The sequence below is a fragment of the Podarcis tiliguerta genome, assembly GCF_965153285.1.
Source record: "Podarcis tiliguerta genome assembly, chromosome: 5".
In the NCBI taxonomy this organism is placed as follows: domain Eukaryota; kingdom Metazoa; phylum Chordata; class Lepidosauria; order Squamata; family Lacertidae; genus Podarcis; species Podarcis tiliguerta.
The window spans coordinates 38,056,027-38,079,790 of NC_139538.1; the positions used below are offsets into that span (position 1 = coordinate 38,056,027).

The 23,764-nt window shown below is 41.7% G+C and overlaps 1 protein-coding gene across 1 annotated transcript; it reads left to right on the forward strand.

Moving 5' to 3' along the window:
• The first annotated feature begins 42 nt into the window (after positions 1 to 42).
• Positions 43 to 23,280, forward strand: LOC310678873 (UPF0524 protein C3orf70). The gene is made up of 2 exons (XM_083443396.1): positions 43 to 391; positions 19,905 to 23,280. The coding sequence occupies exons 1-2, from the start codon at positions 184 to 186 to the stop codon at positions 20,459 to 20,461; spliced, it is 765 nt and encodes a 254-aa protein (XP_083299522.1). The 5' UTR covers positions 43 to 183; the 3' UTR covers positions 20,462 to 23,280.
• Positions 23,281 to 23,764: the final 484 nt, after the last annotated feature.

Here is a 23,764-nt window from a genome sequence, read left to right on the forward strand (position 1 = left end):
GCGCGGCCGGGCTAGCCCGTGGCGTCGTCCCTGCTGGCCAGAAGCGCCGCTCGCCGCCCCGCTGCGCCTTGTGTGCGCGCAGGCGGGAGTGACTCGGCGGAGGTGCGCGGCTCGGCGCGGGCTGCAGGTGGCGGCGGCGGCGGCGGGGAAAGCGGCGGCAGAAGCAGCAGCAGCAGCAGCGCCATGAGCGGGACTGGGGCGGCGGCCAGCGCCGCTGCCGCTTCACTGGCGGCGGGCAAGAGCGAGAAACTGGACGAGGCGCAAGCGCTGGCCCGCAGCTGCGCCGGGAGACCCGACTTCCAGCCTTGCGACGGGCTGTCGATGTGCACCACGCACAGCCACGGACGCTGTTTCCGCCTGCACTGGTGCTGCCACCTGGGCTGGTGCCACTGTGAGTATTTTGGGGGACCAGGAGGAGGGGGAATGGCGCGGGATGGGCGGGCCGCCCGGGCGAGCAGCGCTCCTTGGCCCCTCGCAGGACTTCCAGAGGCTTCCTTCCTTCCTGCAAGCGCAGGGGAGCCCCCTGGCTGAACGCTGCAGAGATTCCTGTCGAGGCGGGGAGTGGCGCGCCGTTTGGGTGGTGGTTTGCTAGCCGCGAGGGAGGAAGAGCAGGCGAGCATCCCCAAGCCCCGGCGGGGGGGGGGCGCGGTGAGAGAAGCACACCCTATTTGCCCCCCTGGGATTCGGATCCTGAGGGGGCAGGCAAGCTCTTGCCCGCCTTCCTTCCCTTCGCCTCGGTGACTCTGTGGTGCCCGGAGGGCAGGATTTGACGGCGAGATCGATAGCGGCTGATCGCATGGCACCCGGAACACGATGGATTTCTCCATCCTCTCAGCCTGCATGTATCTGATGAGGCAAGAAAGGGATGGGATGGGCTCGTCGTGAAGCTGTGTTAGTGGCAGTAATGGGTAAAAGGTGGAAGGGAAGCAGAGGGGCGCGCCTGCCCTTCTTCTCTGTTGGCAGAACAGAACCTCTCTCCCCTCTCCACGTATCTTTTTTTGTTTTAGGGGGGGCTGAGAAGCAGCAAACCTCCCATATAATCCTAGCCTCTGTCGCTACAAGAAGGCGCTCTCTCTTCTATCTCTGATAACCGCTGGAGTTGTAGATGCCTTGTATGTGAACACAGATGTTCAGGCAGGAAATGGAGCCAACATTCCGTGGGATGGGCTGCACTATTTGTAGGTTTTCCTTACTGGATTCTGTACACTAAGAGTGGCTCTCATAATGTGCATGAAGTCGAAGTTACATCAACGTATAAACACTAGTGGTTGAAGCAAGGCGTTTAGTTTGGCTGTTATTTTTATTGTATTTGTTAGCTGGTTTTCTTACAAAGTGAGGCTGAGTGACTTAATGCTAAAATCAGTTAAGAACCAAAAAAACAACAACCCCAAACCCTAAAAAGACAGTAGTGCAAATAAAAGGCTAAAAACACAGCTGAACAAAAAGGCAGGACTACAGGTCCTGTCCTACCCAAAGAAGCCATGCTACCCCCTTTCAAATCAAGAGCCAAAAACCTCGGTAAATAAGAGAAAATTCTTTGCCTGGTGCCTAAATCTGGATAAAGATGGCACTAGGCGTGCCTCCCTGGGGAAAGATCAGAAATACCCATCAGAAATACCTTCTTTTGTAGGCTTGCTGTCTCAGGCTAGGCTTGCTGATTCATAGTGGTTTTAAAAATTGGTGGTTTCTGTTATTTATTCTCTTATAGTATGGAGCTGCATTTAATAGAGCCTGTAATCTTATTGCTATCTCGTTTCCAAGCTATTAAAGGATCTTCCCTGGCAACCTGAAATTTAATCTATGCCCAAAGAATGCTTCTAAAATGTACTAAGGAATGGTTTAGTTCAAATGTATTCATTCTCAATTAAGGTTTTGGTTTTTTGCTTTAGTCATACACAACCCTCCCTTGTCCAAGCTAGAAACACCTTATTGAATGATATGAGGTGACCCAGAGTGAAGGGCAGGCCATGCAGAAGAAAATAGATGATAAACGATTTGCTCTTTCTTCCCATTTTTATTGGTATAGTTGTCATGAAACTCAGTGCCACACCATCTATCTGGAACAAGTCACACAGCAGTTGCCTGATGTGGCCATTTAATTATCTACAGCCAGAAAACTGAGAGGTAGATGCATTGGACTTGTTACAACAGAGAAATTGCATTTCAGTTTTCTGCTTCAGCATCCTGTTGTTCCCATCCAAGTCTCTGTGGGGTTTTCTCTCCGTTCACAAAGCATCATGACTCATGTCCCAGTCCTTGTGACCTGAGGAAATTTATATATTAGGGTAGGATTCATTGTCATTTTCTGTTTTTAAACTATATCTCATTTGTAAATTTAGAGGATTGTTGTATCTCCTTTTGAAAACTGCTTGCTCCACAATAAATTGTCAAGCTATCAACTAATGGTGTGTACTTCTTGTCCAAATCTATATTTTCGCACGTTTTAATGGCCTCACCTTTCCCTTTTTTGATCTCATTGGGTTTTGCTTTCCACCCCTTCATTTTGGAGGCCCTAGTGATGCATCAACTTGCTTACAAATGGCAATAAAACTAAAATTCACTTGGGTCTGTGGACATGGTTAGGATGAACTACAACTCCACACCCTGAGTTATATGGACACCACCATTCTTAAATGCACCTAACCCCTTTTGTGCTGTTTCAGCCTACAAAATTAGGCTGTTGCTGAGTAGAACAGTGCTCCACTAAAGCTCTAATGATGTCATACACATTAGTGTTCACTAAATGCTCTCTAATAATGTTTTTGGTTTCCTGTTGGTAAAGCACACTGTTAAGCCTTTTTGAATCTGCTGCTTTAGTGCTTCTAATCAAGTGGATAAGTTGATTCTCCCACTTGCACATCACTACGATCACAGCCTGATCAGATGCTTTCTCCGATATCAGGATTGACCAAGATTTTGTGAAAGCATTCAGTAGAAATACTCCCGTCTGTAACTGATCTTAAAGAGCTCTTAGCAATTTCCAAGGACTCTGTGCAGATAACCATTAAAACAATGCACTCCTTTCCATTTGTAGTGGAGGGAATCCAGCCAAAGTTATATCAGGATTGGACAGAATGGCACTCGGAGGGCCAAACTGAATATTATGTTAAATATATATTTGCATTTGTTTGAGTGTTGTGTTTTTTAAAAAAATACTGTATTTTTTCCGTGTATAAGATGGGGACGCAAAATTCAGAAAATGGGGGTAGATTGCCCCCCATGTATAAGCCCCCCTTTTAACATTATTTTTTAGTAAATAAACCTAGTCTTATACACGGAAAAGTACAGTAATAGCTCTGGGCCTCCTAATTTGGATTGCGACTATAGCCCTGGCTTAACCCTTTCCCTCTGATCCATGATCCTAAAGAAAATTCCCTCAAAGCTATTTGTCCCAGGAAGACATATCTGCAGTTGAAGGGTTTTGTCCCTGCAAGTCAGAAGGTAACAGCACTCATCCTAGACATGGAGAATTAATGAGTTGGTACTAGTTGCAGACTGACACGGGTGGCGCTGTGGGTTAAACCACAGAGCTTAGTACTTGCTGATCAGAAGGTCGGTGGTTTGAATCCCCGTGATGGGGTGAGCTCCCGTTGCTCGGTCTCTGCTCTTGTCAACCTAGCAGTTATGGCTGCAGTCCTATTCACAATTATTTGGAAGTAAACAAATCCGGGGACGCGGGTGGCGCTGTGGGTTCAACCACAGAGCCTAGGACTTGCCAATCAGAAGGTTGGCGGTTTGAATCCCAGTGACGGGGTGAGCTCCCGTTGCTCGGTCCCAGCTCCTGCCAACCTAGCAGTTTGAAAACACGTCAAAGTGCAAGTAGATAAATAGATACCACTCCGGTGGGAAGGTAAACAGCGTTTCCATGCGCTGCTCTGGTTCGCCTGAAGCGGCTTAGTCATGCTGGCCACATGACCCGGAAGCTGTACACCGGCTCCCTCGGCCAATAAAGCAAGATGAGCGCCGCAACCCCAGAGTCGATCACAACTGGACCTAATGCATCTCCAGGTAGGGCCGGGAAAGGCACCTATCTGCAACCCTCAGGAGCCTTTTGCAGTGAAAGTGAAACACAGGTAGGGCCCCTCTGTCTGGCCTTCTGAACTCCCTATGCTACACCTCTCACTGGTTCTCTATACTCCAAAGGTCCTTGACCTCAGTCAATGCCTCTTGCTTCTCTGGATGGAGGATGGAGGATGTGAGTAAATATTACATGAGATGCTTCACTCTTGCCTTTGGTTTTGCCCACCACTGGCATGCAGCCCTCCAAAGGTTGCCCAAAAAAGAAAGGGAGCCTAGGGCTGAAAAAGATTCCCCATCCCTGGTGTAGGTAGTGCTGAACTGGATGGCACAGTGGTCTTTTAGAAGGCAGCTTCCTTGGTTCCAAATGGACCATCTCTCATTTCTAGGACTTGCCCCATTTATTAGTGCTAAACCAATGATTTCTTGTTGACATACTCTGAGCCTGCTGAGATTTTTTGCCAATGGAGAAACAGGGCTGGAAAGGAAGTATAAAGCAAAGTTCTTAGGGAGAAAATTGAGTCATTATTGAGGACATAAATATCATAGGAATCCATAAGATCACAAAGGCTTGGCTAGACAAATTATATATTGTAAACCACCCTTCAATCCTCAGATGAAGGGCAGCAAAGAAATGTATAAAATCAAATAAATACAAAATTAGGCAGCTGAACGTCCTTATCTAGGGGTATTGATGGTCCCGCTGCTCATCAAGGATTCAGTTCCCACCTTTGGAGTTCCAGAATGAGGTGGCATGTTTATTTTCAGTCTTTGGTGAAGGAGCAGAATTGTGACACAGCAGTGGGCCCAGAGCAACAAGAGTTCAGTGGCCTGCAGAGTTCACCCCACACAATTCTTCCTGAACCTATTGGCTTAGCTGATTAGTCCCTAAGTGAAAATTGGCAGTTTATGATTACAGTATTTAATGAAAAGTTCCACCAGTAGTAGCTGTCGTTTTCCATCTTTCTCTACTTTGATGCCATCATTTTTTAAAGGCAATTTAAGGTCTGCCCTGGATTTCTTCTTTTTTACCTCCAGGAAAACCAGTGCAAACAATTATAAACTCCTTATTAATTTAGCACAGGCTCTGTATTTGTTTCCCCTTGGGAATACTGCATATTTAAATATATTATTACCTTAGAAATGGCTTCTAACTTCGAGATGTGGGAAATGGGTAATCAGTACATATATGTACACGACTAATGTATTAAAATTAATTCGCAGTCGTACTTTCTCAGATTGATGTATGAGCAGATTTTAGAAAATAAAAGCAATTTTCAGTATACAACATGAGCAGCCATTTTGCAATTATTATTTATGGCAAAGTTATAAATATCAGTTTTTGTAGCTTCAACAGACCACAATTTTGGGGTCTCAATATATTGTTTTCCTATATATTTAATGACAAGCAGTATCATGCCTTTCCATTCTAACCTCTGGCCTTTGGGTATATACAACCTTGGCAAATAACCCATATTGCCTACCCCTGGTTATGTGAGCAAGGAGATACTGAGCATAGCTAATTACAATTGTTCTTCTTGGTAAAAAAAAAAAAAAAAGTGACTGTTGCCTTGGGAGCAATTTTATATTATTGCAGAGCCTCTCAATTTTATTTTTGTGTGCTTGGGAACAGTAAATGGTAGCTATGACCAAGCTGGAACATACTTATCTTTTCAATGGGCAATGGAAAGAGACTTCATAGGTGGACCTAGGGCTCATCCACACTCCACTCGTCCCATGCCTAGAAAGCATAGGGCCAAGCAGTCTTTCGTTTGCCCTGATGCTTTTCTTTGGAAAACCCACACTTTACCATTGAATCAGAGCAAACATCCAGTATCCAGTATCTCTAGTGGCATACTGGCTTATCTGTAAGGAGATTTTCCTGCCTTTGGTGCATGTAACTGAAGGAAACCCCCAGGTCCATTTCGACACCTTGGTTCTTTTTGGGGTTTAGCCTTGCTACCTGTTTATAGCATATTTTTGTCCCCTAAAATCCAAGGCAGCAAATCTTGTGGTATTTTAGATTGGGTCCAGATGTTTGAGATTTTAGTCTTGAAAACATGATTTTCTGGATAATGTACATTTCTGCATTATTATGAGGGGCACATCAAAACCTTCCAAGATTGATTGATTATGTAATATGGTGTGAATTTTGGTAGCATTGACATTGACTCCCGTAGCTCTCTCCTCTTTATGCTTGCTTAAATAACAGACAATTGGAAAAATACAAGTCTGTTAAAATATTTTTGTATTTTTCTTCATTTTATTCCTCTTTCTATCCCTTGGGCTCAGAGCATCTTATAGTCTTTTTTTCTTAATCTTAGTAGTTGTGTCCCTAAGGCGTCTAAGAAAATCAAACAATTTGGTGATAAACGATACAAACTGAAATAAAAATAACATTGTACATAGATATCATACCATATAACCAAACCATTACAACCAATTTATCACAGACATTCTTAGTATGTGAACATAGTTGTTAGTGGCAGGCAAACTGAATGTGATAGCTATCATGTGTTCACTATCATTTCCACTGGTTGTGTGAATTGGCCCTGAGAAGATCTGTTCCACAGCTGACATCTGTTTCTTTTATCTCTATGATGAAGAGAAGGGAGGCCTGGATTGCTCAAGTGGCAGGCATGAACAGATGTGGAACAATATCAAGGATTAAAATCAAACCTTCACATAGAAGGATTAATTTTGCACAGTGCATTGATTTTTGCTTCAGAACTCTGTAATAGTTTTTTTCAATTAAGCTCTCCTCTTTTTTTTTTTTTTTGTAAATGCAAAACAGCAGGATGCAACATCACACACATTATACATCTCCTGAAATAGCTTTTTGAAATATTATCTGATATTGACCTCCTGGTGCTAGATGACCTTGGGAAAGTCAGCTAAAGAGTAGACTTCTAATTCTGAACATATGACTGAACTCTATTTTTTTTTTAAAAAAGAACCCCTTTTTATTTTTGTGAGGAAAATGGAATGGCCAAGTGAAATCCAGTCATTATAGACATTTGCCATTTTTATTAGACCATAGCTCATCATTCTCTTTAAGTTTCACAGGCATCAGATAGTAATAATTTTCTACCAGTGGTACATTAGTTGATAAGGGATATTTTGAGGACCGATGAAGGAGTAGCTGTGATTACAGATGGTGTTCTGCATGTGCAACATTGACTGAGTTGACATTTTTCTTAAGAGTTTATGGGCTTTGTCAGAGTGCATGGTTTTCAAGGCTAGCAGGGACCACTCTGACCACATAGCCCAGCCCAGAGAGCATCACAGAGTAATTTATTCACTTGAGGATATTTATTACTACTAGCCAGCCTGACTCACTTGTAGATGAATTATAGTGATGTTTCATTCAGGCTGCAGTATAATATGCCACCTGCACTTCTTCTTAATCTTTTCCGGTAGTTAATTATCCACACTGTTCAAAAAGTGGCATTTTATTTCTATCTTGATTTAAAAAAAATATAATTTCACATTCCGCTCCTTGAATGTATCTTTAAATTTTCTGTTTGATATGTTGAAAGAGCCCTCTACAATCAAATAGCATCTCCTGGGACAGGTGTTTAAAGTTTTGTAATCAAGTTGCTTATTCTCTTGTGATTAATCTGAACAGATTGAGGTCATATTCAACCCTGTTAAAATTGTTAGCAGAATCAATCACAAAATGGGAGCTGATAACTTTATTGTAGAATATGAAAAGAGGGGTGGGAACTGTGAATTAGCAGAAATATATGGATTTTCCACTCGAGAGAGAATCGCACATCATCAAAATCTTAATTCAAAACAAGTTTACATGCCTTTGTGTGGATAAGGATGCTCTCAAGAATTCTTTGGTGTATTTGTATACACACGTTTCTCAAAATTGGACAAAAGTGCAAGTTCTTGTATTACAAATTGCAGGGGCGCTACTGTCATTGAAAAATGTAACCAGGAAAGATGACCTTGCTCTAACCCTCCTTTAAACTCTCAGAATTGGTTTTGAAGTCTTGGCTTTTGGGAAAGCATTTTCTACTTTGGGCTAATAGAGTAGAAAGGAAGCCTTGGGTTTAAATTGCTGTAACATGGCTTGATATTAAATACCACAAAGAACTTCTGAACTATAAGAGAGGCTGAACGAAGGAGCAAGCATTTTGTGGTTATGGAGTCTTCATACTTGGAGGTTTCCAAGGAAGGTTCATCTAGCATGCTTTATATTACATAGAATATTCTAGCTTGGGGAAGGGATTCTTGACTAGATTACCTTCTATACTTCCAACAACTTTTCCATGACTTCCTATTCTTCCTGTAACTAACTCATGGGTAAAATGAGATAACTTGAATCTCATTTGCATTCATTATTGGCAAATAATGAATATGGGGGTTGAAGACCTCAGAAAGGAGGCAGCATAAATTGTGACAATAATTAATGAATTGGAATTTACATGACATGGATGCCTCTTTGGATCCAAAGGCGGTGGGGAATAACAATGAAAATGGCAATGGGCTCAATATAGACAAAATGATGCCCTACCACAGGATTTTGGGATAGCCACCGGCATCATGGGCTTTGAAAAAATGACTCTGCAAATTCATGCAGGATAAATCAATCACACTGTAATGAATTCTCCCATGTTCAAAGGCAATTGACTTCACGTTGTTAGAAGCAAACCTCAGGAGCATATTATCGCCTTCATGTGTAGGGTACACATGTATGATGGCTGGTAACCATTGATAAAAGAATGTTGGATTAAGTGGACCTTAATCTGATCCAGCAAGTGAGTTCCTTTAACATGTGTGCCTTACTGAGGGGTCTGGAAGTTCCCAGGTCTACTTTTTCAAGCATTTTTTTGCTAGACAATATTGACTAGACTGTTGTATATGATAGGAAGCCATATATCTTGTCATTATGCATATGAAAGCTCCATCTTATGAGAAGAATCCTATCCTCAAAGATTAGTGCACATAATATGGAAACATAAATGGTGAAAATGCATGCTGCCTCAGTTAAAATAATGGCTAAGTATGTAAAATTTGGCTATGTGTATGTTTAGAACATGAACTTGTGGTTCACCCTCGGGCTAAATATTATAGCTATCTCAACTCTTGGAAATGAGCTGGAGACTTTTAGTTTGTTGAGTGGCTGCTCATATTACAAATTCCAGGAAGCCTTAGAGGCCCATAAATCATCTGCTTACCTGTGTTTACACCTTCCTGCCAATTTAAAGCTTCATTTATAATCCATAAAAGGTAAATGGATCATGGAAATAGGCAATACAATACACAAACAAAAATAGTCCAGTGCATCATTACAATTCAGTTTGACTATATTATATTGAGCACCTATAATTTTGAAAGTTTGGAGTTATATTTCCTGGTAAAAGCTGGTAGTATTGTCCAGTTGTGAGTTTTGTTAATACATGTGTTATGGACCTCTTCACTTTTTTCATTTGGCAGGAGATCAGCAGTTACAAGTTTTTCTATTTTATTTTGGAAAAGACCCAGATAATCTTTTCATCACCTAAGTACTACAAAACATGGCCAGTTCCCTAGGCTTTATTGAAATGCTGCCATTGCTAAGGGCACTTGTTGCAAAATGGTTTACACATTTAGCCTGTAAATCTAAATGCACCCTGCTAATTGAGAGATAAGTTGTGGAAATGTTGGAGCTAGCTCTTGAAGGAAGGGTAGCACAGAGACAAGCCTCAAACCTGCGCAAGTAATATGGGCAGAATTATGGCTCATTGAGATATTGACACTTTAAATTGAAGATCTAGTTCAAAATGCTGTCTCCCAAATATCCGCATCCATTTCTCTTCTTCTACCTTACACCTTTTACTTAATCTTCAATCTGTTCGGGTTTTCCTTATGTTGTGAACAATGTACCTTTTATTTTCATAAGTGTTAATGTAGCCTCAGGCATGTGATTCTGTTGGGTAGGGGGCTTAATTGTCCCATGTTTTGTCTGTGTCTTTTCTTAGCTCAACAGTGGAGTCTTCTCTGTAAGCTTTTCCCAAATTGGAGTGTAACTTTTATTACTTTGTAGCTGTTTTCATTATTAAGTATCCTTTTTGAAAAACACGAACCTCCAAGTTAATAAAGGTGGTGATTTGGGGGGGGGGGGACAGAAGCTGAAAGCGCTTTTCATATGTGAGCAACATTACAGAGGTTCAAAGGTAAACTGGAATGCTGGGATCAATAGAAGCAGAAAAAAGAATGCTTAAGCAAATCCTCTGTTTATTTCACGGTTAGATACCTTCAAATTAGCAACAGAATTTGATGCTGTGAGGCAGGGATGCATACAGACTGCTCAATTAGTAAAGAACTCTTTTTGAGCTCAACCTATTGACTTGTTTCTAACATGTTTTGCTGAGAATTTTTTAAAATGTAAATAAACTAATATTTTGATGAGTTTAACAACCAGCATTGCAAGGGGTTGGTCTAGATTACCCTTCCAACTCTTTAATCCTATTATTCAATGAAGACGTTCCTCTCTTTAAAATCAGTGATGTGATTGGAGAGGATTGGTGTTTGACTTTAGGATAGCATAGACAGAGAGTTGTGCCCAAGTTCTATTAAGTGTAGACTCATTGAAATTAATGGAGCTAAATTAAGACATTTCCATTACTGTCAGTGAGTCTGCTCTAAGTAGGACCAACATTAGATACAATGCATAAATTACAGATAGATTCTTACCTATCTTCATGCACATATTTGAGCTGTCACCCATTTTTTAAAAACCTCAGGCTACAATCTTATACTGTATATAAATGGATATTAAGTCTCACTGAGTTCACTGGGGCTTAATTCTGAGTAGACAAGTATAGGATTGCATTGTCCATTAATTGTATCAGTCTCCATAGGTTAAATCTACTCCATCTTATAAGAGGGGATTCTTTCTTTTGGATGGTGTTTGCATATGACCTTCTTAAAGGGGGAACCAGAATCTCCAAGCTTAATATCTGCCATGATGGAAGGGAAAAGTTTCTCACTTAATATCTTCTCATTGCTTTAATTCCTAGGGGAGTTTTTATGCCTCCTGCCCCAGTAGGTACAAAACAATAGTATCCTGTCCTCTCATGTTTAATCTGGTGTTAGAAAAAGCATAGATAAGAATACAAAATCCAAAGTATGTGTTGAATCTTATATAAAAAAAGGGTAAGCTGTTACGCTTCCACTGATTACAGACAAAAAATATATCCTCCAATAACTGTCTAAAGGAAACTGGTAGAGATCTGTTTACAATAATGAGGTAGCAATGTAATTGCACATTAGTGGAAATGATTGATTAGGTTGATTATACCATGTGAGCAAATGTTCTTTTTGCTGCAAAAAGACCTGTCATGTCTGCAACAAATGAGAGCTATGAAAGTCATCTTCTCCTACTTCTGGGAAGAAACAAAAGCATTGTATGGAGGAGCTCTTGATCCAAATATGGGAAACAAGTCTCTAGCCTGATTTCCCAGAATGATATGTTGCTATCAAGTATGTTGCTCTTGTGAGGGCCAGGTCTTCTACTTCTTCCTTAGTATACCGTTTTGCAAATGCAGATACTGATTTACTGCTCACAGTTCTCCTCCTTTGTGCTTTTGTGTATGTTAACTTCATACAAGCACTGTAGATGGGTCTGGCCCACAAGAGCAACCATAAAATTGGTATCTTTTAAAGTGCCACAAGACTTCTTGTTTTCACCACCACTGACCTTTCTGGAATCTGAAAGGTTAAGCCTCTCCCTTGAGCCATGAAATAATTGGTAGAGTGGCTGACCAGCAAAGGCTTGGGTGCTATAGGTTTTCTGCGTGATGTGATGTTACGTGTTGCTTTCATTACAGAGCAGCTACTCCCAATTTTCTGGCACTTTAGTATGAGCTCTCACACAATGCATGTACTTACTTGCGATTGGGCCACAGTGGTGATATTGAATTACCTGCTCCTAATGGAAAAAGGGCAAATCCATTTCCCCCAAAGAAAGCGCAGCTCTGCTGATGGTGTTTGTGATGGAACAAAGCACTTTTATTTCTTTCCTTAGAAATAAATGCATTCTTCTAATATAGCCATTAATGCTTACGGTTCCTTCTAAGCATCAGACAGTGTTTGAGTTTTCACCTGGTCAGGGTTAATTACCTTGGCTGCTTTTAAAAGCCTAGGCACAATTCATTTTTTTATGTCAAATTACATAAGGCTTGTGGGAGTCAGGTGTGCTTTGAACAAAATAAGAGTTTTCTGTATGCCTTTTTCAAATAACATTCATTTACAGATTATTCCACAAAGATTTGTTTCCTTTTATTATACTCAAGTACTAATAATCAAGTGACGTTGGTGGGATTCATAAGCAAACTAAGTTTATAGAGGTGATATTTCCATAGCTTCACAGGCTGCTGCCTTATGTCAGCTTTTTCAAGAATACTAGACCAGTGTGTTCTCAATGTCATTGTGCACAACCACAAGATATCATTAATGAAATCATTCTTATGCATTTAAGCTCAGTCACATTTTTGAACATTGTCACATTTATTTAGGTGGATGGATTGAGCTCCAAAAGGGCTGGCACATAGGGGTCGTAGACCGTAAATCCACCACCAAACTGAGATTCTTTTCTGCATTGTATTAGTTAAGCTTTTTCTTTGGAACATGCTCAAGCCTGTCTAGAGCTACTTGTACAGGACAAATGACTTTGTGAATAATCTTCTGTTAAAAGCTAAGAATTGTTTCTGTGGCTTAATTTGAGTCAGTGTTGCATCCTGGGACATTTTTACAATTCACGGGCATGTTAAGTTTAATAAAGGAGAGTAAATTGCAGCAGCTTACATTTCCCTTGCCACTCAGTAGCTGCAACAAGTCTCAACGCACCTGGAATTAGGAGACAGTGTTTCCAGGTCAAAGGATGCATTTTATATATATATAAATGTGAGCCTTCGTACGTCTCCTTTCAGAAATCAAACACTTGCATTTCCCATCATTCTTGAAATTCCTACTAGCATGCTTACTTTCATAGGCATACATTTGGGGAAGTAGGTTATAATTATATACTATAGTATGGGATCTGTCTTGGATCCCTGCCATTTTCTGTGCATTTACTAGTAGAACATATGCCTTCTGAATAAACATAGTGATATAAGGGGCCGCTGACAAAGCTGCAGTATTTCTTGCTCATGAAACCTTTGAGAGTTTCAAATATGCTGTGTATCCGATTGTTTCTGAGTACTAAGCAAACCTGACCTTGAACGTTGCCAGGATAGGAGACCACCTGGGGACCACCTGCAAGTCATTCCGAGGCCCTTGGAAGAAGTGCATGGCAAATGCAGTAGACAAAAAATCTGCAGAGGCAAAGATTAACTCTTGGCTTCAAATACTGTGAAAAGCTACCCACACAAGTATCAGCCTACTTTGCTTTTTTTGCTTAAAATATTTCTATGATGTGCTGAACCATTTTCTCAGAACAGTTTAAGACTGATATAAAAAAAGATGAAAAATAAATAGATCAATAAAACGCATACATACCTAAAGCCCAGATAACAGGAACTGATAGAAGGACCTGAGAAAGTAAGAGTGGCTTTACCTGGTGTCAGCATGACATCAAGCTAGGCATCAAGTGAGGATCTCTGGGAAGAGCATTCAAGAGCTGAGGTGCCACTACTGAAAAGACCCTTTCTCCAGTAATCACCTGTCACACATGACCCGGCAGGAGCACCCAGAGAAAAGGGCCTCAGAAGGTTATTGAGATCTAGGTAGATGACCCTCCAGGTACTTTGGTTCCACGTCATGCCGGACTTTCAGGGTCAAAAAAACAGCACATTGACTTGGGGTTGGAAATAGACTGGAAACCACTGAAGCCAGGAAAGCACCAGCATGCTATGTTCATGCTCTCCAATTCCAGTTAGCAGTCTTGCTGTGTTCTGATTGAACTGAAGTTTCACATTGTACTATTGCAGTGTACATGGGTCTGCCTCTGAAGACAAATGGGAGGATATCAGGACATGAAAAACTGAAGCTCGGTTGTCCCTGTCCAGATAGAATCATAGTTAGTACACCAATATAAACTGGAAAAAGGTGCTCCATGCTACGGAGACAACCTGCACCTCCAGTGACACAGATGAACCAATTTTGTACATAATACTTTAGGAGGGGTGCAACTCCCTCCAGAATGGGCAGAACGCTGCCCACCTAGACAGATAAGCCAGTACAAGCCATATCCTCAAACCTCCACTGACGTGTAACTTAACTGTTACATGTAAACATAAAACAGCATGGAGGATAGAATAGCACCCTGTAGAGACCCCCCAAACACAAGTGCCAAGCAGTCTAGCAGTCTAGCAGTCTTTCCCCAGTATCACCTAGAATTGTCTATCCAAGTAAGAGTAGAACTAGTTAGTCCCCCAGTCCCCAACTCACCCAGTCCTGGGGTATGAATACAGCAGCTCTGCACAGGGATAATTTCTATTTTGAGTCACCTTTGTGTGTCCTGGAAGGATGGGTATTATCAGCCTTCCACAGTTGGTGCGTTTGGAGGCACAGATGGGTTGGTTTCCTTGAGTAATGATTGTGAGCCAGCAAGAAAATCAAAAACATATCCCATATCTCCTGTCTGCAGTATCTAATCAAAACATCTTGATCTATAGTGTTCTGCAACATAGCAGGAGCCAGTCATTATTTTGGAGTATTTTAAATTTAGCATTTCCTGTATTGCAGCCCTAAATCTATTATTTGGAAATAAGTCCCACAGCTTTCAATGACAGTTACTTCTCAGAAAGTTTGCTTAAAAGATATTAGGAAATAAAACATGAAACATACATTCTGTGCAACCCAGTTTACTTGGAAGAAATAACAGGTTACATTTAACCCACATGGCAAATACCTACATGTGAACAGAGTTTTCAGCAACTCAGTGTTTTACCTGCCTATTTGGTATCATTGCATTGGTATCAATATTAGGTGTTTGATTTTGGGTTTTTAAAAATCCTGTATATTAATAGCAATCTCAGTTCTGCTTATGTCGGCAGCACAGCACTAGTCATGCACAAGAGGGAAGTAACAGCAGACGGGAGAGACTCCCAAGATCTGCATGAGTACAAAAAATATTTAGGAAAGAAAACTTAAACGGGGAATCCACACCCCCAATAAGGACTGAGTCTGCTTATTCCATTAGGATTCTCCTTGCACAGAGCACTTTCCCCCTCTCGTTTTGCTGTACCCCCACATGGCATCTGGAGCAAATTTTGGAAATGCACAGGGGAGGCGAGGTGGGGAAAAGTCCCATTGCACAAGCAGAAGTCTTGCTGGTAGTTCATGCATTCATTCATTTCCTCCCAGGCCACATTGTAAAGCACGGATTTAGCGACTGTTTCTGTTTTGATAAGAGCATCTGATACTGCCGGTTTCATGTTCCTTAGACATCTTATTAGATTTTTGATGCAAATAGTTTTCGGTCCACTTTCTCCCTCCTCTAAAATGTTGCTGAGCATCTCAAACAATTCAAATAAGGTATATGATTAGCCTATGCAATGCCTATGTAATGGTAGCGGCTTATCTGATGGGAAACAACATTTGAATAAGGATGAGCAAACACAACTTTCAAGTAGGATCTAGAAATAATCAAAAGCAAATAGATTGGTTCCTTGAATGTTCACTGGGTGTCCAGAATTATCATCCGAACTCCTGCCTGGAGTTCTGGGCTCTGCGTATATGGCGTAGATTGGAGACTTCAGACTCTGCTAAGGATTTCTCACCATGAATGAGGCCGTATGCACCCTCTTCACTTCTGTTCCTTACCAATGGTGGCTGGGAGGCCTCACTTACAAAGAGAAATCTGTATTACAGCCTGAGGCCTTCAGACCCTGCCATTTAGTGCTTTCATTTCCTCAAAGTAGGGCCTAAAGGCCCAATCTGAACCAGCTGGCATTCATTTTCTATGATTTCCCAGCATTCCTGACTGAATTATGCATGTATGGAGGATTTCTGAGCCTCGCGCCTACGTCCCTGAGGTAAGGGACTGGAAAGGCCTCAGCAGGTCGGCCTTGGTAGTGCTGTAGCCTCACATCAGGGTCTAGAGGCAATAATAGGACTGCCCAGGAACGTGATTTTTACTTCTACAGTTTGTATGCCATTTGATCACAGTAATCTCTATGTGGCATGCAATAGAAATAAAAATGCATTCGAACTATAAAATCAAAATTTGGTTTAAAAGCCAAATGAAATGTAAAAGTTACATTACTGAAGTAAATATCTTCAGTAGGTGCCAGAAGTGCAACAGGGAGGGTGGCCTGTTTCATAAAATAGAGTCCACAATACTGAAGAGAAAGTTTTGGGAGTAGCACTTGCTGTATTGTGCTGATTAATTTAGCACCTGCTTTATTATCCTGACTAATTTTAGAATGGAGGTGGGCTCCAGGTTGCCTTGACTCTGGTCTGAAGTAAATTTGTTGCTGGCAGGAGGGGAGCAACTCCCATAATCTAGCCACACATTTTATTTTTGCAAAGCATGCACTTATCTCAACCTGAAGCTAAAGCTGAATTCCTGGATTCCATACGACCAAATGTCTGTCTTCTACTTCCCCTCTACCCAAGAGCTCTGCAAGAAACATAATAGAGACACATGGGGATAACATTATTGTTGAAAAATTTTTGTAATCGTAGAATGGCCATTATTAGGATCCAGGGTCCACCCGCAACACTTGCCTCCAGATTCTGAAGCTCAAGAACTCCCTGTGGTTAAAGATAGGTTGGGGTTGTCAGGCATTTGCTTAATGTTTTTGCTCTACACTGTTTGTAGTGGTTAACGTGTGTAATTGACACAGATTAGCACTGAAAATAGATAATTGTCAATCATTTTGCATTGACTGGAATTAGGAGGATACATTAATGCATAACTACTGGTTTTCATAAGGTCTGCGCCTTGGGCTTACAAAATAAGAGCTTTGGAAGGATGGAGAAGATGGAAGATGTTAGCTGTGCTAGCAAGTGCATATATGGGAAAAGGAAGCAGATGCTAACAAAGGCATGGCTGCTTTGTTTGCCAACTTGTTTAGCTTGTAATTCATTACTGAGAACCTGGAGAGTCAGAGAAAGAAAAGCGCTGTCTCAAAATAGAGCCAATTAGTTGTGGGCCAGAACAGTAGAAAGTTTTCACTGAGTGTTTACCACAGTGGCATCTGAGCACAACAGTAGTCCTCCATGTTTATAACATTTCTGTCACACAGCTGCTCATGATGCATTTTAGAAGACATTTAAATTCTATTCTTTTGGGTTTTTGAATTGGGCTCAGATTTCTCATTCACTGCAACAAAGCTCTGTCTTTTTGCTTTTTAAAATTCTATATGGCTTCCTTTAGCAGCGCTTTCAAGCTTCTTGTTCAATACAGCATAAGAGCCCATTTTACAGCCAGCATAATCCTATTTTCTTCTTATTTAGCTGAATTATCAGAGTGCCAGTGGCAGTCACAGCTTTGGAGTCCTTTCATATCCTGCTTTAAAACGTCTTCCGTTGCCAGCTGCAGCCACAATTGTGTCCAATACTACCAAAGGGAAAAATGCAACACCCTCCCAAAAGACATATTTGTGTAGTAGGGAAAACAAAATAAATGCATTGATGATTCTGGAAACATCTTCTGATTGCTTTTCTGTAGAAGAATTATCCTAAAAAATGGCACTTACGGAAAGCTCGCTTTCAGTTGACTGTGAAGAAAAATAAGCCACAAATAAGAATGTGGAAAGAGCCCAGAGGGATTAAACCAAGAAACCATCTAGACCAGGGTTGTTTCTCACAGTGGCTATGCAGATGGCCTCATGGAAACGTGTGTGAGCATAGCGCAGTGGGCAGAACACATGCCTTGCCTTCAGAAAGTCCCACACTTTTTGGCTTTTCCAGGAAGGGCTGGGAAAGATCTCCGAGGGCTGCCGCCAGTTAGTGTGGCAAAGAGCCTTCAGTGGTTCCACCTTCCTCCCACTGGCCTAGCAGTGACATACGTTGCTTCTGTGCTAGACTGGGAGGAAAAAAACCCTTCCCCTTATCCAGCGAAGAAGGAAAGTCAGCTGCTACTGGAGGAACAGATTGCTCTGTTCCTGCTCTAGCAGCTCACTTCCCTTCTGCGCTAGGCTGAGAAAAAGAAAAGCCTGCTCCCACACCCTAGCATAGAAGGAAAGTGGCTGGAAGGAAATGGTGTCAATATGGTGTGGGTGTGAAAGAGAAGAGAGAGAAAAGTGGGGTTGGGTAGAGAGGAGTGTTCCCACCCACCACCAGTAATAATAATAATAATAATAATAATAATAATAATAATTATTATTATTATTATTATTTATATCCCGCCCTCCCCAGCCGAAGCCGGGCTCAGGGCGGCTAACAACAGTAAAACAGTACAAAAGTACAGCATAAAGAACACTCTAAAATCATTCATTATAAATTTAATTAATTCAAGCCACTGGCAACCATTGGGCCAGAGCTCTGCGAAGATTGCTGAGGGAGGGAGTCAGGCTGTGCCCTGGCCAAAGGCCTGGTGGAACAGCTCTGTCTTGCAGGCCCTGCGGAAAGATGTCAAGTCCCGCAGGGCCCTAGTCTCTTGTGACAGAGTGTTCCACCAGATCGGAGCCACAGCTGAAAAAGCCCTGGCTCTAGTTGAGGCCAGCCTAACTTCTCTGTGGCCTGGGACCTTCAAGATGTTTTTATTTGAAGACCGTAAATTTCTCTGTGGGGCATGCCAGGAGAGGCGGTCCCGTAGGTACGAGGGTCCTAGGCCGTATAGGGCTTTAAAGGTTAAAACCAGCACCTTAAACCTGATCCTGTACTCCACCGGGAGCCAGTGCAGCTGGTATAGTACTGGATGAATGTGATCTCGCAGTGAAGACCCCATAAGGGTATTCTGCACCCGCTGGAGTTTCTGGGTCAGTCTCAAGGGCAGCCCCACGTAGAGCGAGTTACAATAATCCAGTCTGGAGGTGACCGTCGCGTGGATCACAGTGGCTAGGTCAGGGCGAGAGAGGTAAAGAGCCAACTGCTTGGCTTGGCGGAGATGGAAAAATGCCGCCTTTGTTATAGCTGCAATCTGCGCCTCCATGGAAAGGGAGGTGTCGAAGATTACACCCAAACTCTTAACAGGCGGTGCTGGCACTAATTGTGCCCCCGCAAGAGATGGGAGTTGCCCCCCTAATCCCATATCGTCCCATCCCAGCCACAGGACCTCTGTCTTCGAAGGATTTAGCTTCAGCCGGCTCCCACGTAACCATCCAGCCACAGCTTCCAAACATTTGGTCAGTGTGTCTGGGGCCGAGTCAGGATGGCCGTCCATCAACAGATAGAGTTGGGTGTCATCGGCATACTGATGGCAACCCAGCCCAAAAAGTATGCAGCCCCTAACCACCCCTCAATGGGAATGTAGCCCTTGACTTTTTAAAAAGGTACCCCACTCATTTTGTAGACAGTGCTACTATTTTAAATGACCTTTTTCTGTACACTGCCTAGATATTAGTCTATTAATGACAGTACAGTGGTACCTCGGGTTACATACGCTTCAGGTTACACACTCTGCTAACCCAGAAATAGTGTTTCAGGTTAAGAACTTTGCTTCAGGATAAGAACAGAAATTGGGCTCCGGTGGCACAGCAGCAGCAGGAGGCCCCATTAACTAAAGTGGTGCTTCAGGTTAAGAACAGTTTCAGGTTGGGAACGGACCTCCGGAACGAATTAAGTACTTAACTTGAGGTACCACTGTATATAAATACTTTTATAAATACTCAACTGGGTGAACGTACTGGTACGTCATATAAGGCAGCTTCCTCTGTTCCTAGCCTTCTCGTTACGTTACTTCTCAGCAACCAATATTCAGGGCCTAATAACCATTTTGTTCCTGACCTAGTTCCTACACAGCAGAATGTGGCTTCTAATTCATCTTTTCATATCCTTCACAGGCAAATACGTCTATCAGCCTATGACTCCAGTAGAACAACTTCCAAGCACAGAAATACCTGTTCGGCCTCGGGGAACCACAAACACCATTCAGATATCTGTCTCGCTCACGGAACACTTTTTGAAGTTTGCACCTGTCTTCCAGCCACCATTACCCCCAGATTCCCCACGGTTCTGCACAATCTCGGACCTCTTTATTGACAATTACCGTGTGAAATGCATCAATGGGAAGATGTGTTACGTGCAGAGGCAACCTCCTGCTCCCCCCAATAAAACGAAGCCTCAGGAGGTCACCACACGCAATGCCTTAATTTTGAGAGAGAATAATACACCAAAAATAGATCATTGCTCTTCCCCCTCCAGCTCTGAGGACTCTGGGATCAATGCTGTTGGGGCTCACTATATGGAGTCATGTGATGAGGACACAGAGGAAGGGGCGGAGCTAAGTTCAGAAGAAGATTATAGTCCAGACAGTAGCTGGGAACCGGATGAGTGTCCCCTCTTATCACCCTCACAATGCGAACTAGAAGTGATTGAGACCATAGAAACCACAGTGTGAAGTGCTGAGCTGGAAACTAGCTAGGCATACTTAAAACAATACCGGTTTTCTAGCATTTATACTAGCTTTTTTCTGACAGGTCCTTTTTTCCAATGCACTTGACAACCCACAGAGGAATGTAGTTGACAGTATTTAGTCACTTGTGAATTAGTTGTTTGATCCTAATCAAACCACTGAATTTTCAAGAGCCCTATTGTATATTTTTAAAGTTACAGATTTGACATATTTTTTAGTTCTAGACTGTGCCTGATTTTGGTATGGTGCACTTAATTTGCAAAAATCAGGTCAAATTGTGAGCTGTTCCTATTAGTTCCAAATTACTCCTTCAGAGCAAGGAGGCAGCCTTTCATCAGCACACCAAATGTTTGGGTGAACAAAGCCCTTCTTTATTTAGTTTTTTTATTTTATGTAGGAGACCAAGACCCACAAGTTCTGCAGTCAGTGTACCCCCTTTTCAAATAACCTGCATGCACACCACCCTTTTGCAAGCTGCAGAGTAACTCAGGGGGTTCCCAGAATAAGCACAATATACCCTTATTAATCATAATCCTGTTGGAAAAGAATGATAACGATGCCTGAATTTAAAATCTTTTTAGGGTGAGTTGTTACACTGCCAATTGACCAACTTCATTTGGTCTTCAGTCTGACTTAAATTGATTCATGTGTTACCAACAGAGGCCAAATTGGATTGGGTTGCAAAGGTATGGCATAGATTGAAGAGCTTCTAACCTGAAATAGGTTCATGATGTCAAACTTTGTTTTTCTCTCTCCAAACCAGCCAGATGTTTTTGCCTGGGGTTTGAACACACCCATGGCAAAACTGATTATGTGAATCTGCCCTTGCCATCTGCTCATGGCAGACAGCTGTCACGAGCCCATTATTTAGAAAAGTCTGTCGAGCTGATCAGTGGTATACCAGCAGCTTCTGTAAAAATAAATAAATCACCCAACCCTTTCTGCTGTGCATATGTTCAATACATGTACACCTGAACTTAATTTCATAAGTCAAATAATTGTGCATGAATTGACATGGATGGTAGAAACCAGCTCAGTACTGTAATAGGGGTGTAAAGGTTTTGTTTGGCTTACTACTCTATTGATTTCTTCTTACTCTGAGCCAGTAATGGTTTAAGATTTAAGTTTAGAATTGGGTCCAAATTAATATCAGTTCGGAAAAGGGCAACTTTCCTGCTGGGTTGGACTATGGCTCCTCCCATGGTGATTAAGGCAGGAGGAAAAAAACTTGTCCAGACGTGGTGGGCTTAAAGGCCTTTCCATGCCTGTTAGGTGTCCAGCTAAAAGATACTAATTCCAGCTGCTGAAACACTTTGGTTTAATCAAAGTCTACTTGAAAAAGTCACAGCTAATTGGTCAAACTTTTCCTTCCTTTCACTGTGTCCTTCCAATTCACATTGAAAGTTCTCATGTAACATATAGAACAGCTGAAAAGTGTACAGTGAGTAGGACAGGTCTTTAAACCCCCTCATGTATTTGCGTCTCGGCTTTAGTTGTACAGAGGCAGGTTATCCTCTGGGGAGAGATGCTCTGTGAATCAGTTCAAGCATCAGTTTGAGTCCTAAGGATTGGGGTGGGGGGAGTTTCGTTTTAGTCAGAAATAGATTACACTTCAGGGTCAAGTGCCGATGGATATATCGCAAGACCTCCCCCAAACAATACGCTGTGACCACATCATTTTTCTGACATTGGTTAAATCACTTTCCGTAAGTCTTGGTGAGAATGAACATATAAATATGTACAGATATATCTCTCAGTATTAGATTATTTTATGCTGTGTTGTCGAATGCTGCTCTTTAAACACTATCCTAACACATTACTAAGTTTTCTACACTCTGACATAGACACTTTTTAGAAAGCGTTTAGATTACAATGTGTATTATGAACAACTATATAAACTGATATTGTACTTTAAAATATAAAATAACACCCTGAGAAGAAAAATGAAATATTTATTATGATGAATTATATTAAAATGCATTTCTTGGCAAAATGCTGAGGAACTCAATTCTGGGCATCACAACTGGTAAAGCCTTTCTTAGCATTTCTGGAGATATAGGATATTCTGCTAATTTTTAAAGAAAAACATTCTGTTTTATAAATTTAGTAAATTCTAGTTCATAGAGTTTACTAAAAAAAGTATTATTTGGGGGTTATTAAAGTGTTTTCTCAGGTGCTGTACTGTTAAGCATACTTATGGCTTTTATAGCAGGAAGACAATGCATAAAACGAGATTGCATTACTCTAGCTAGGGGTTTGAAATGCATCGTATACATTTGCTGTTGGCTTTCTTATGCATGAAAGGAGTAAGGATCTCTGGCAATGGCAGATGGGGCTAGAAAAAATGTGATTTACACTTGAGGGCAGAAACAGGGCAGCTTCTGAAAGTACACCTTAGTTTCTTTCATTACACTTAAGAATCATGAAACCTTCCTCTCGGCAGACTAGCAGCCACCAAACCAGGGCTAAGATTACAGAAATACATTCTGAACTGAGGCATTGAGCTGGGTTAAATTCAGTACAGATTTACTTATATGGGTACACTCTTTATCAAACTGTTAATTAGCAATAGCCGCATACAATGTTAATCTGTTAAACTTGTTCTGTTCGAAAGTCTTAAGCACAATGGGCAAAGTCCTGTAGTGCCTGGCTTCCCTCGAGATTGCCTGGGTGCAGGCCATGGCAGGATTTGGTTAGATGATTTAGCACATGATGCTGTGTCTCAACGTACTCCCCCAAGGGTACCCTATTGTTTCATGTAAACTTCTCACAAAATAATAAATGTGAAGACTGCTTTTGCACAAGCACAGCGTTAAGGCAAATTTATTCTCCACAATTCTGTACTGCTCCAAAAATGTTGAATTCTAAATGGGGTCTGGTGTGATTCGATGCTATCTTCAGGTGTAGCTGTGCATTATCATGAAATTGCTGGAGTGTAGCTGAATTGGATGTGGCAACTATCACCTGGGAAATAAAGATGACACCACAGTCTCTGTTAGCTTCTTGCTACACTGGCACCACTCTTCATTCCTTTGTTCCAATGTAGTTAATACTGTAGTTGTCTTTCTACAGTTAAGTTTTGCTAGACAAGGCCTGTTATTATTTTCTGTAAAACTATTTGAAAGGGACAGCAGATTTCCCTTAGTAAACTCTGAAAGTTCTTTATCATTCTTGTCACAGCTAGAGAAGAGAATTTATACTTTCTTCTTTGACCAAACGTCATTTTCTGCTTTCTTGTAAGTTAGTCAATTAAGACTTGAGTAACAAGAATATATTCCATTGAGCATC

Coding starts and splice junctions, on each gene's coding strand:
- LOC310678873 (XM_083443396.1), top strand. CDS start 184: ATGAGCGGGACTGGGGCGGCGGCCAGCGCCGCTGCCGCTTCACTGGCG. Junction 392..19,904: donor CCACCTGGGCTGGTGCCACT/GTGAGTATTTTG, acceptor TATCCTTCACAG/GCAAATACGTCTATCAGCCT.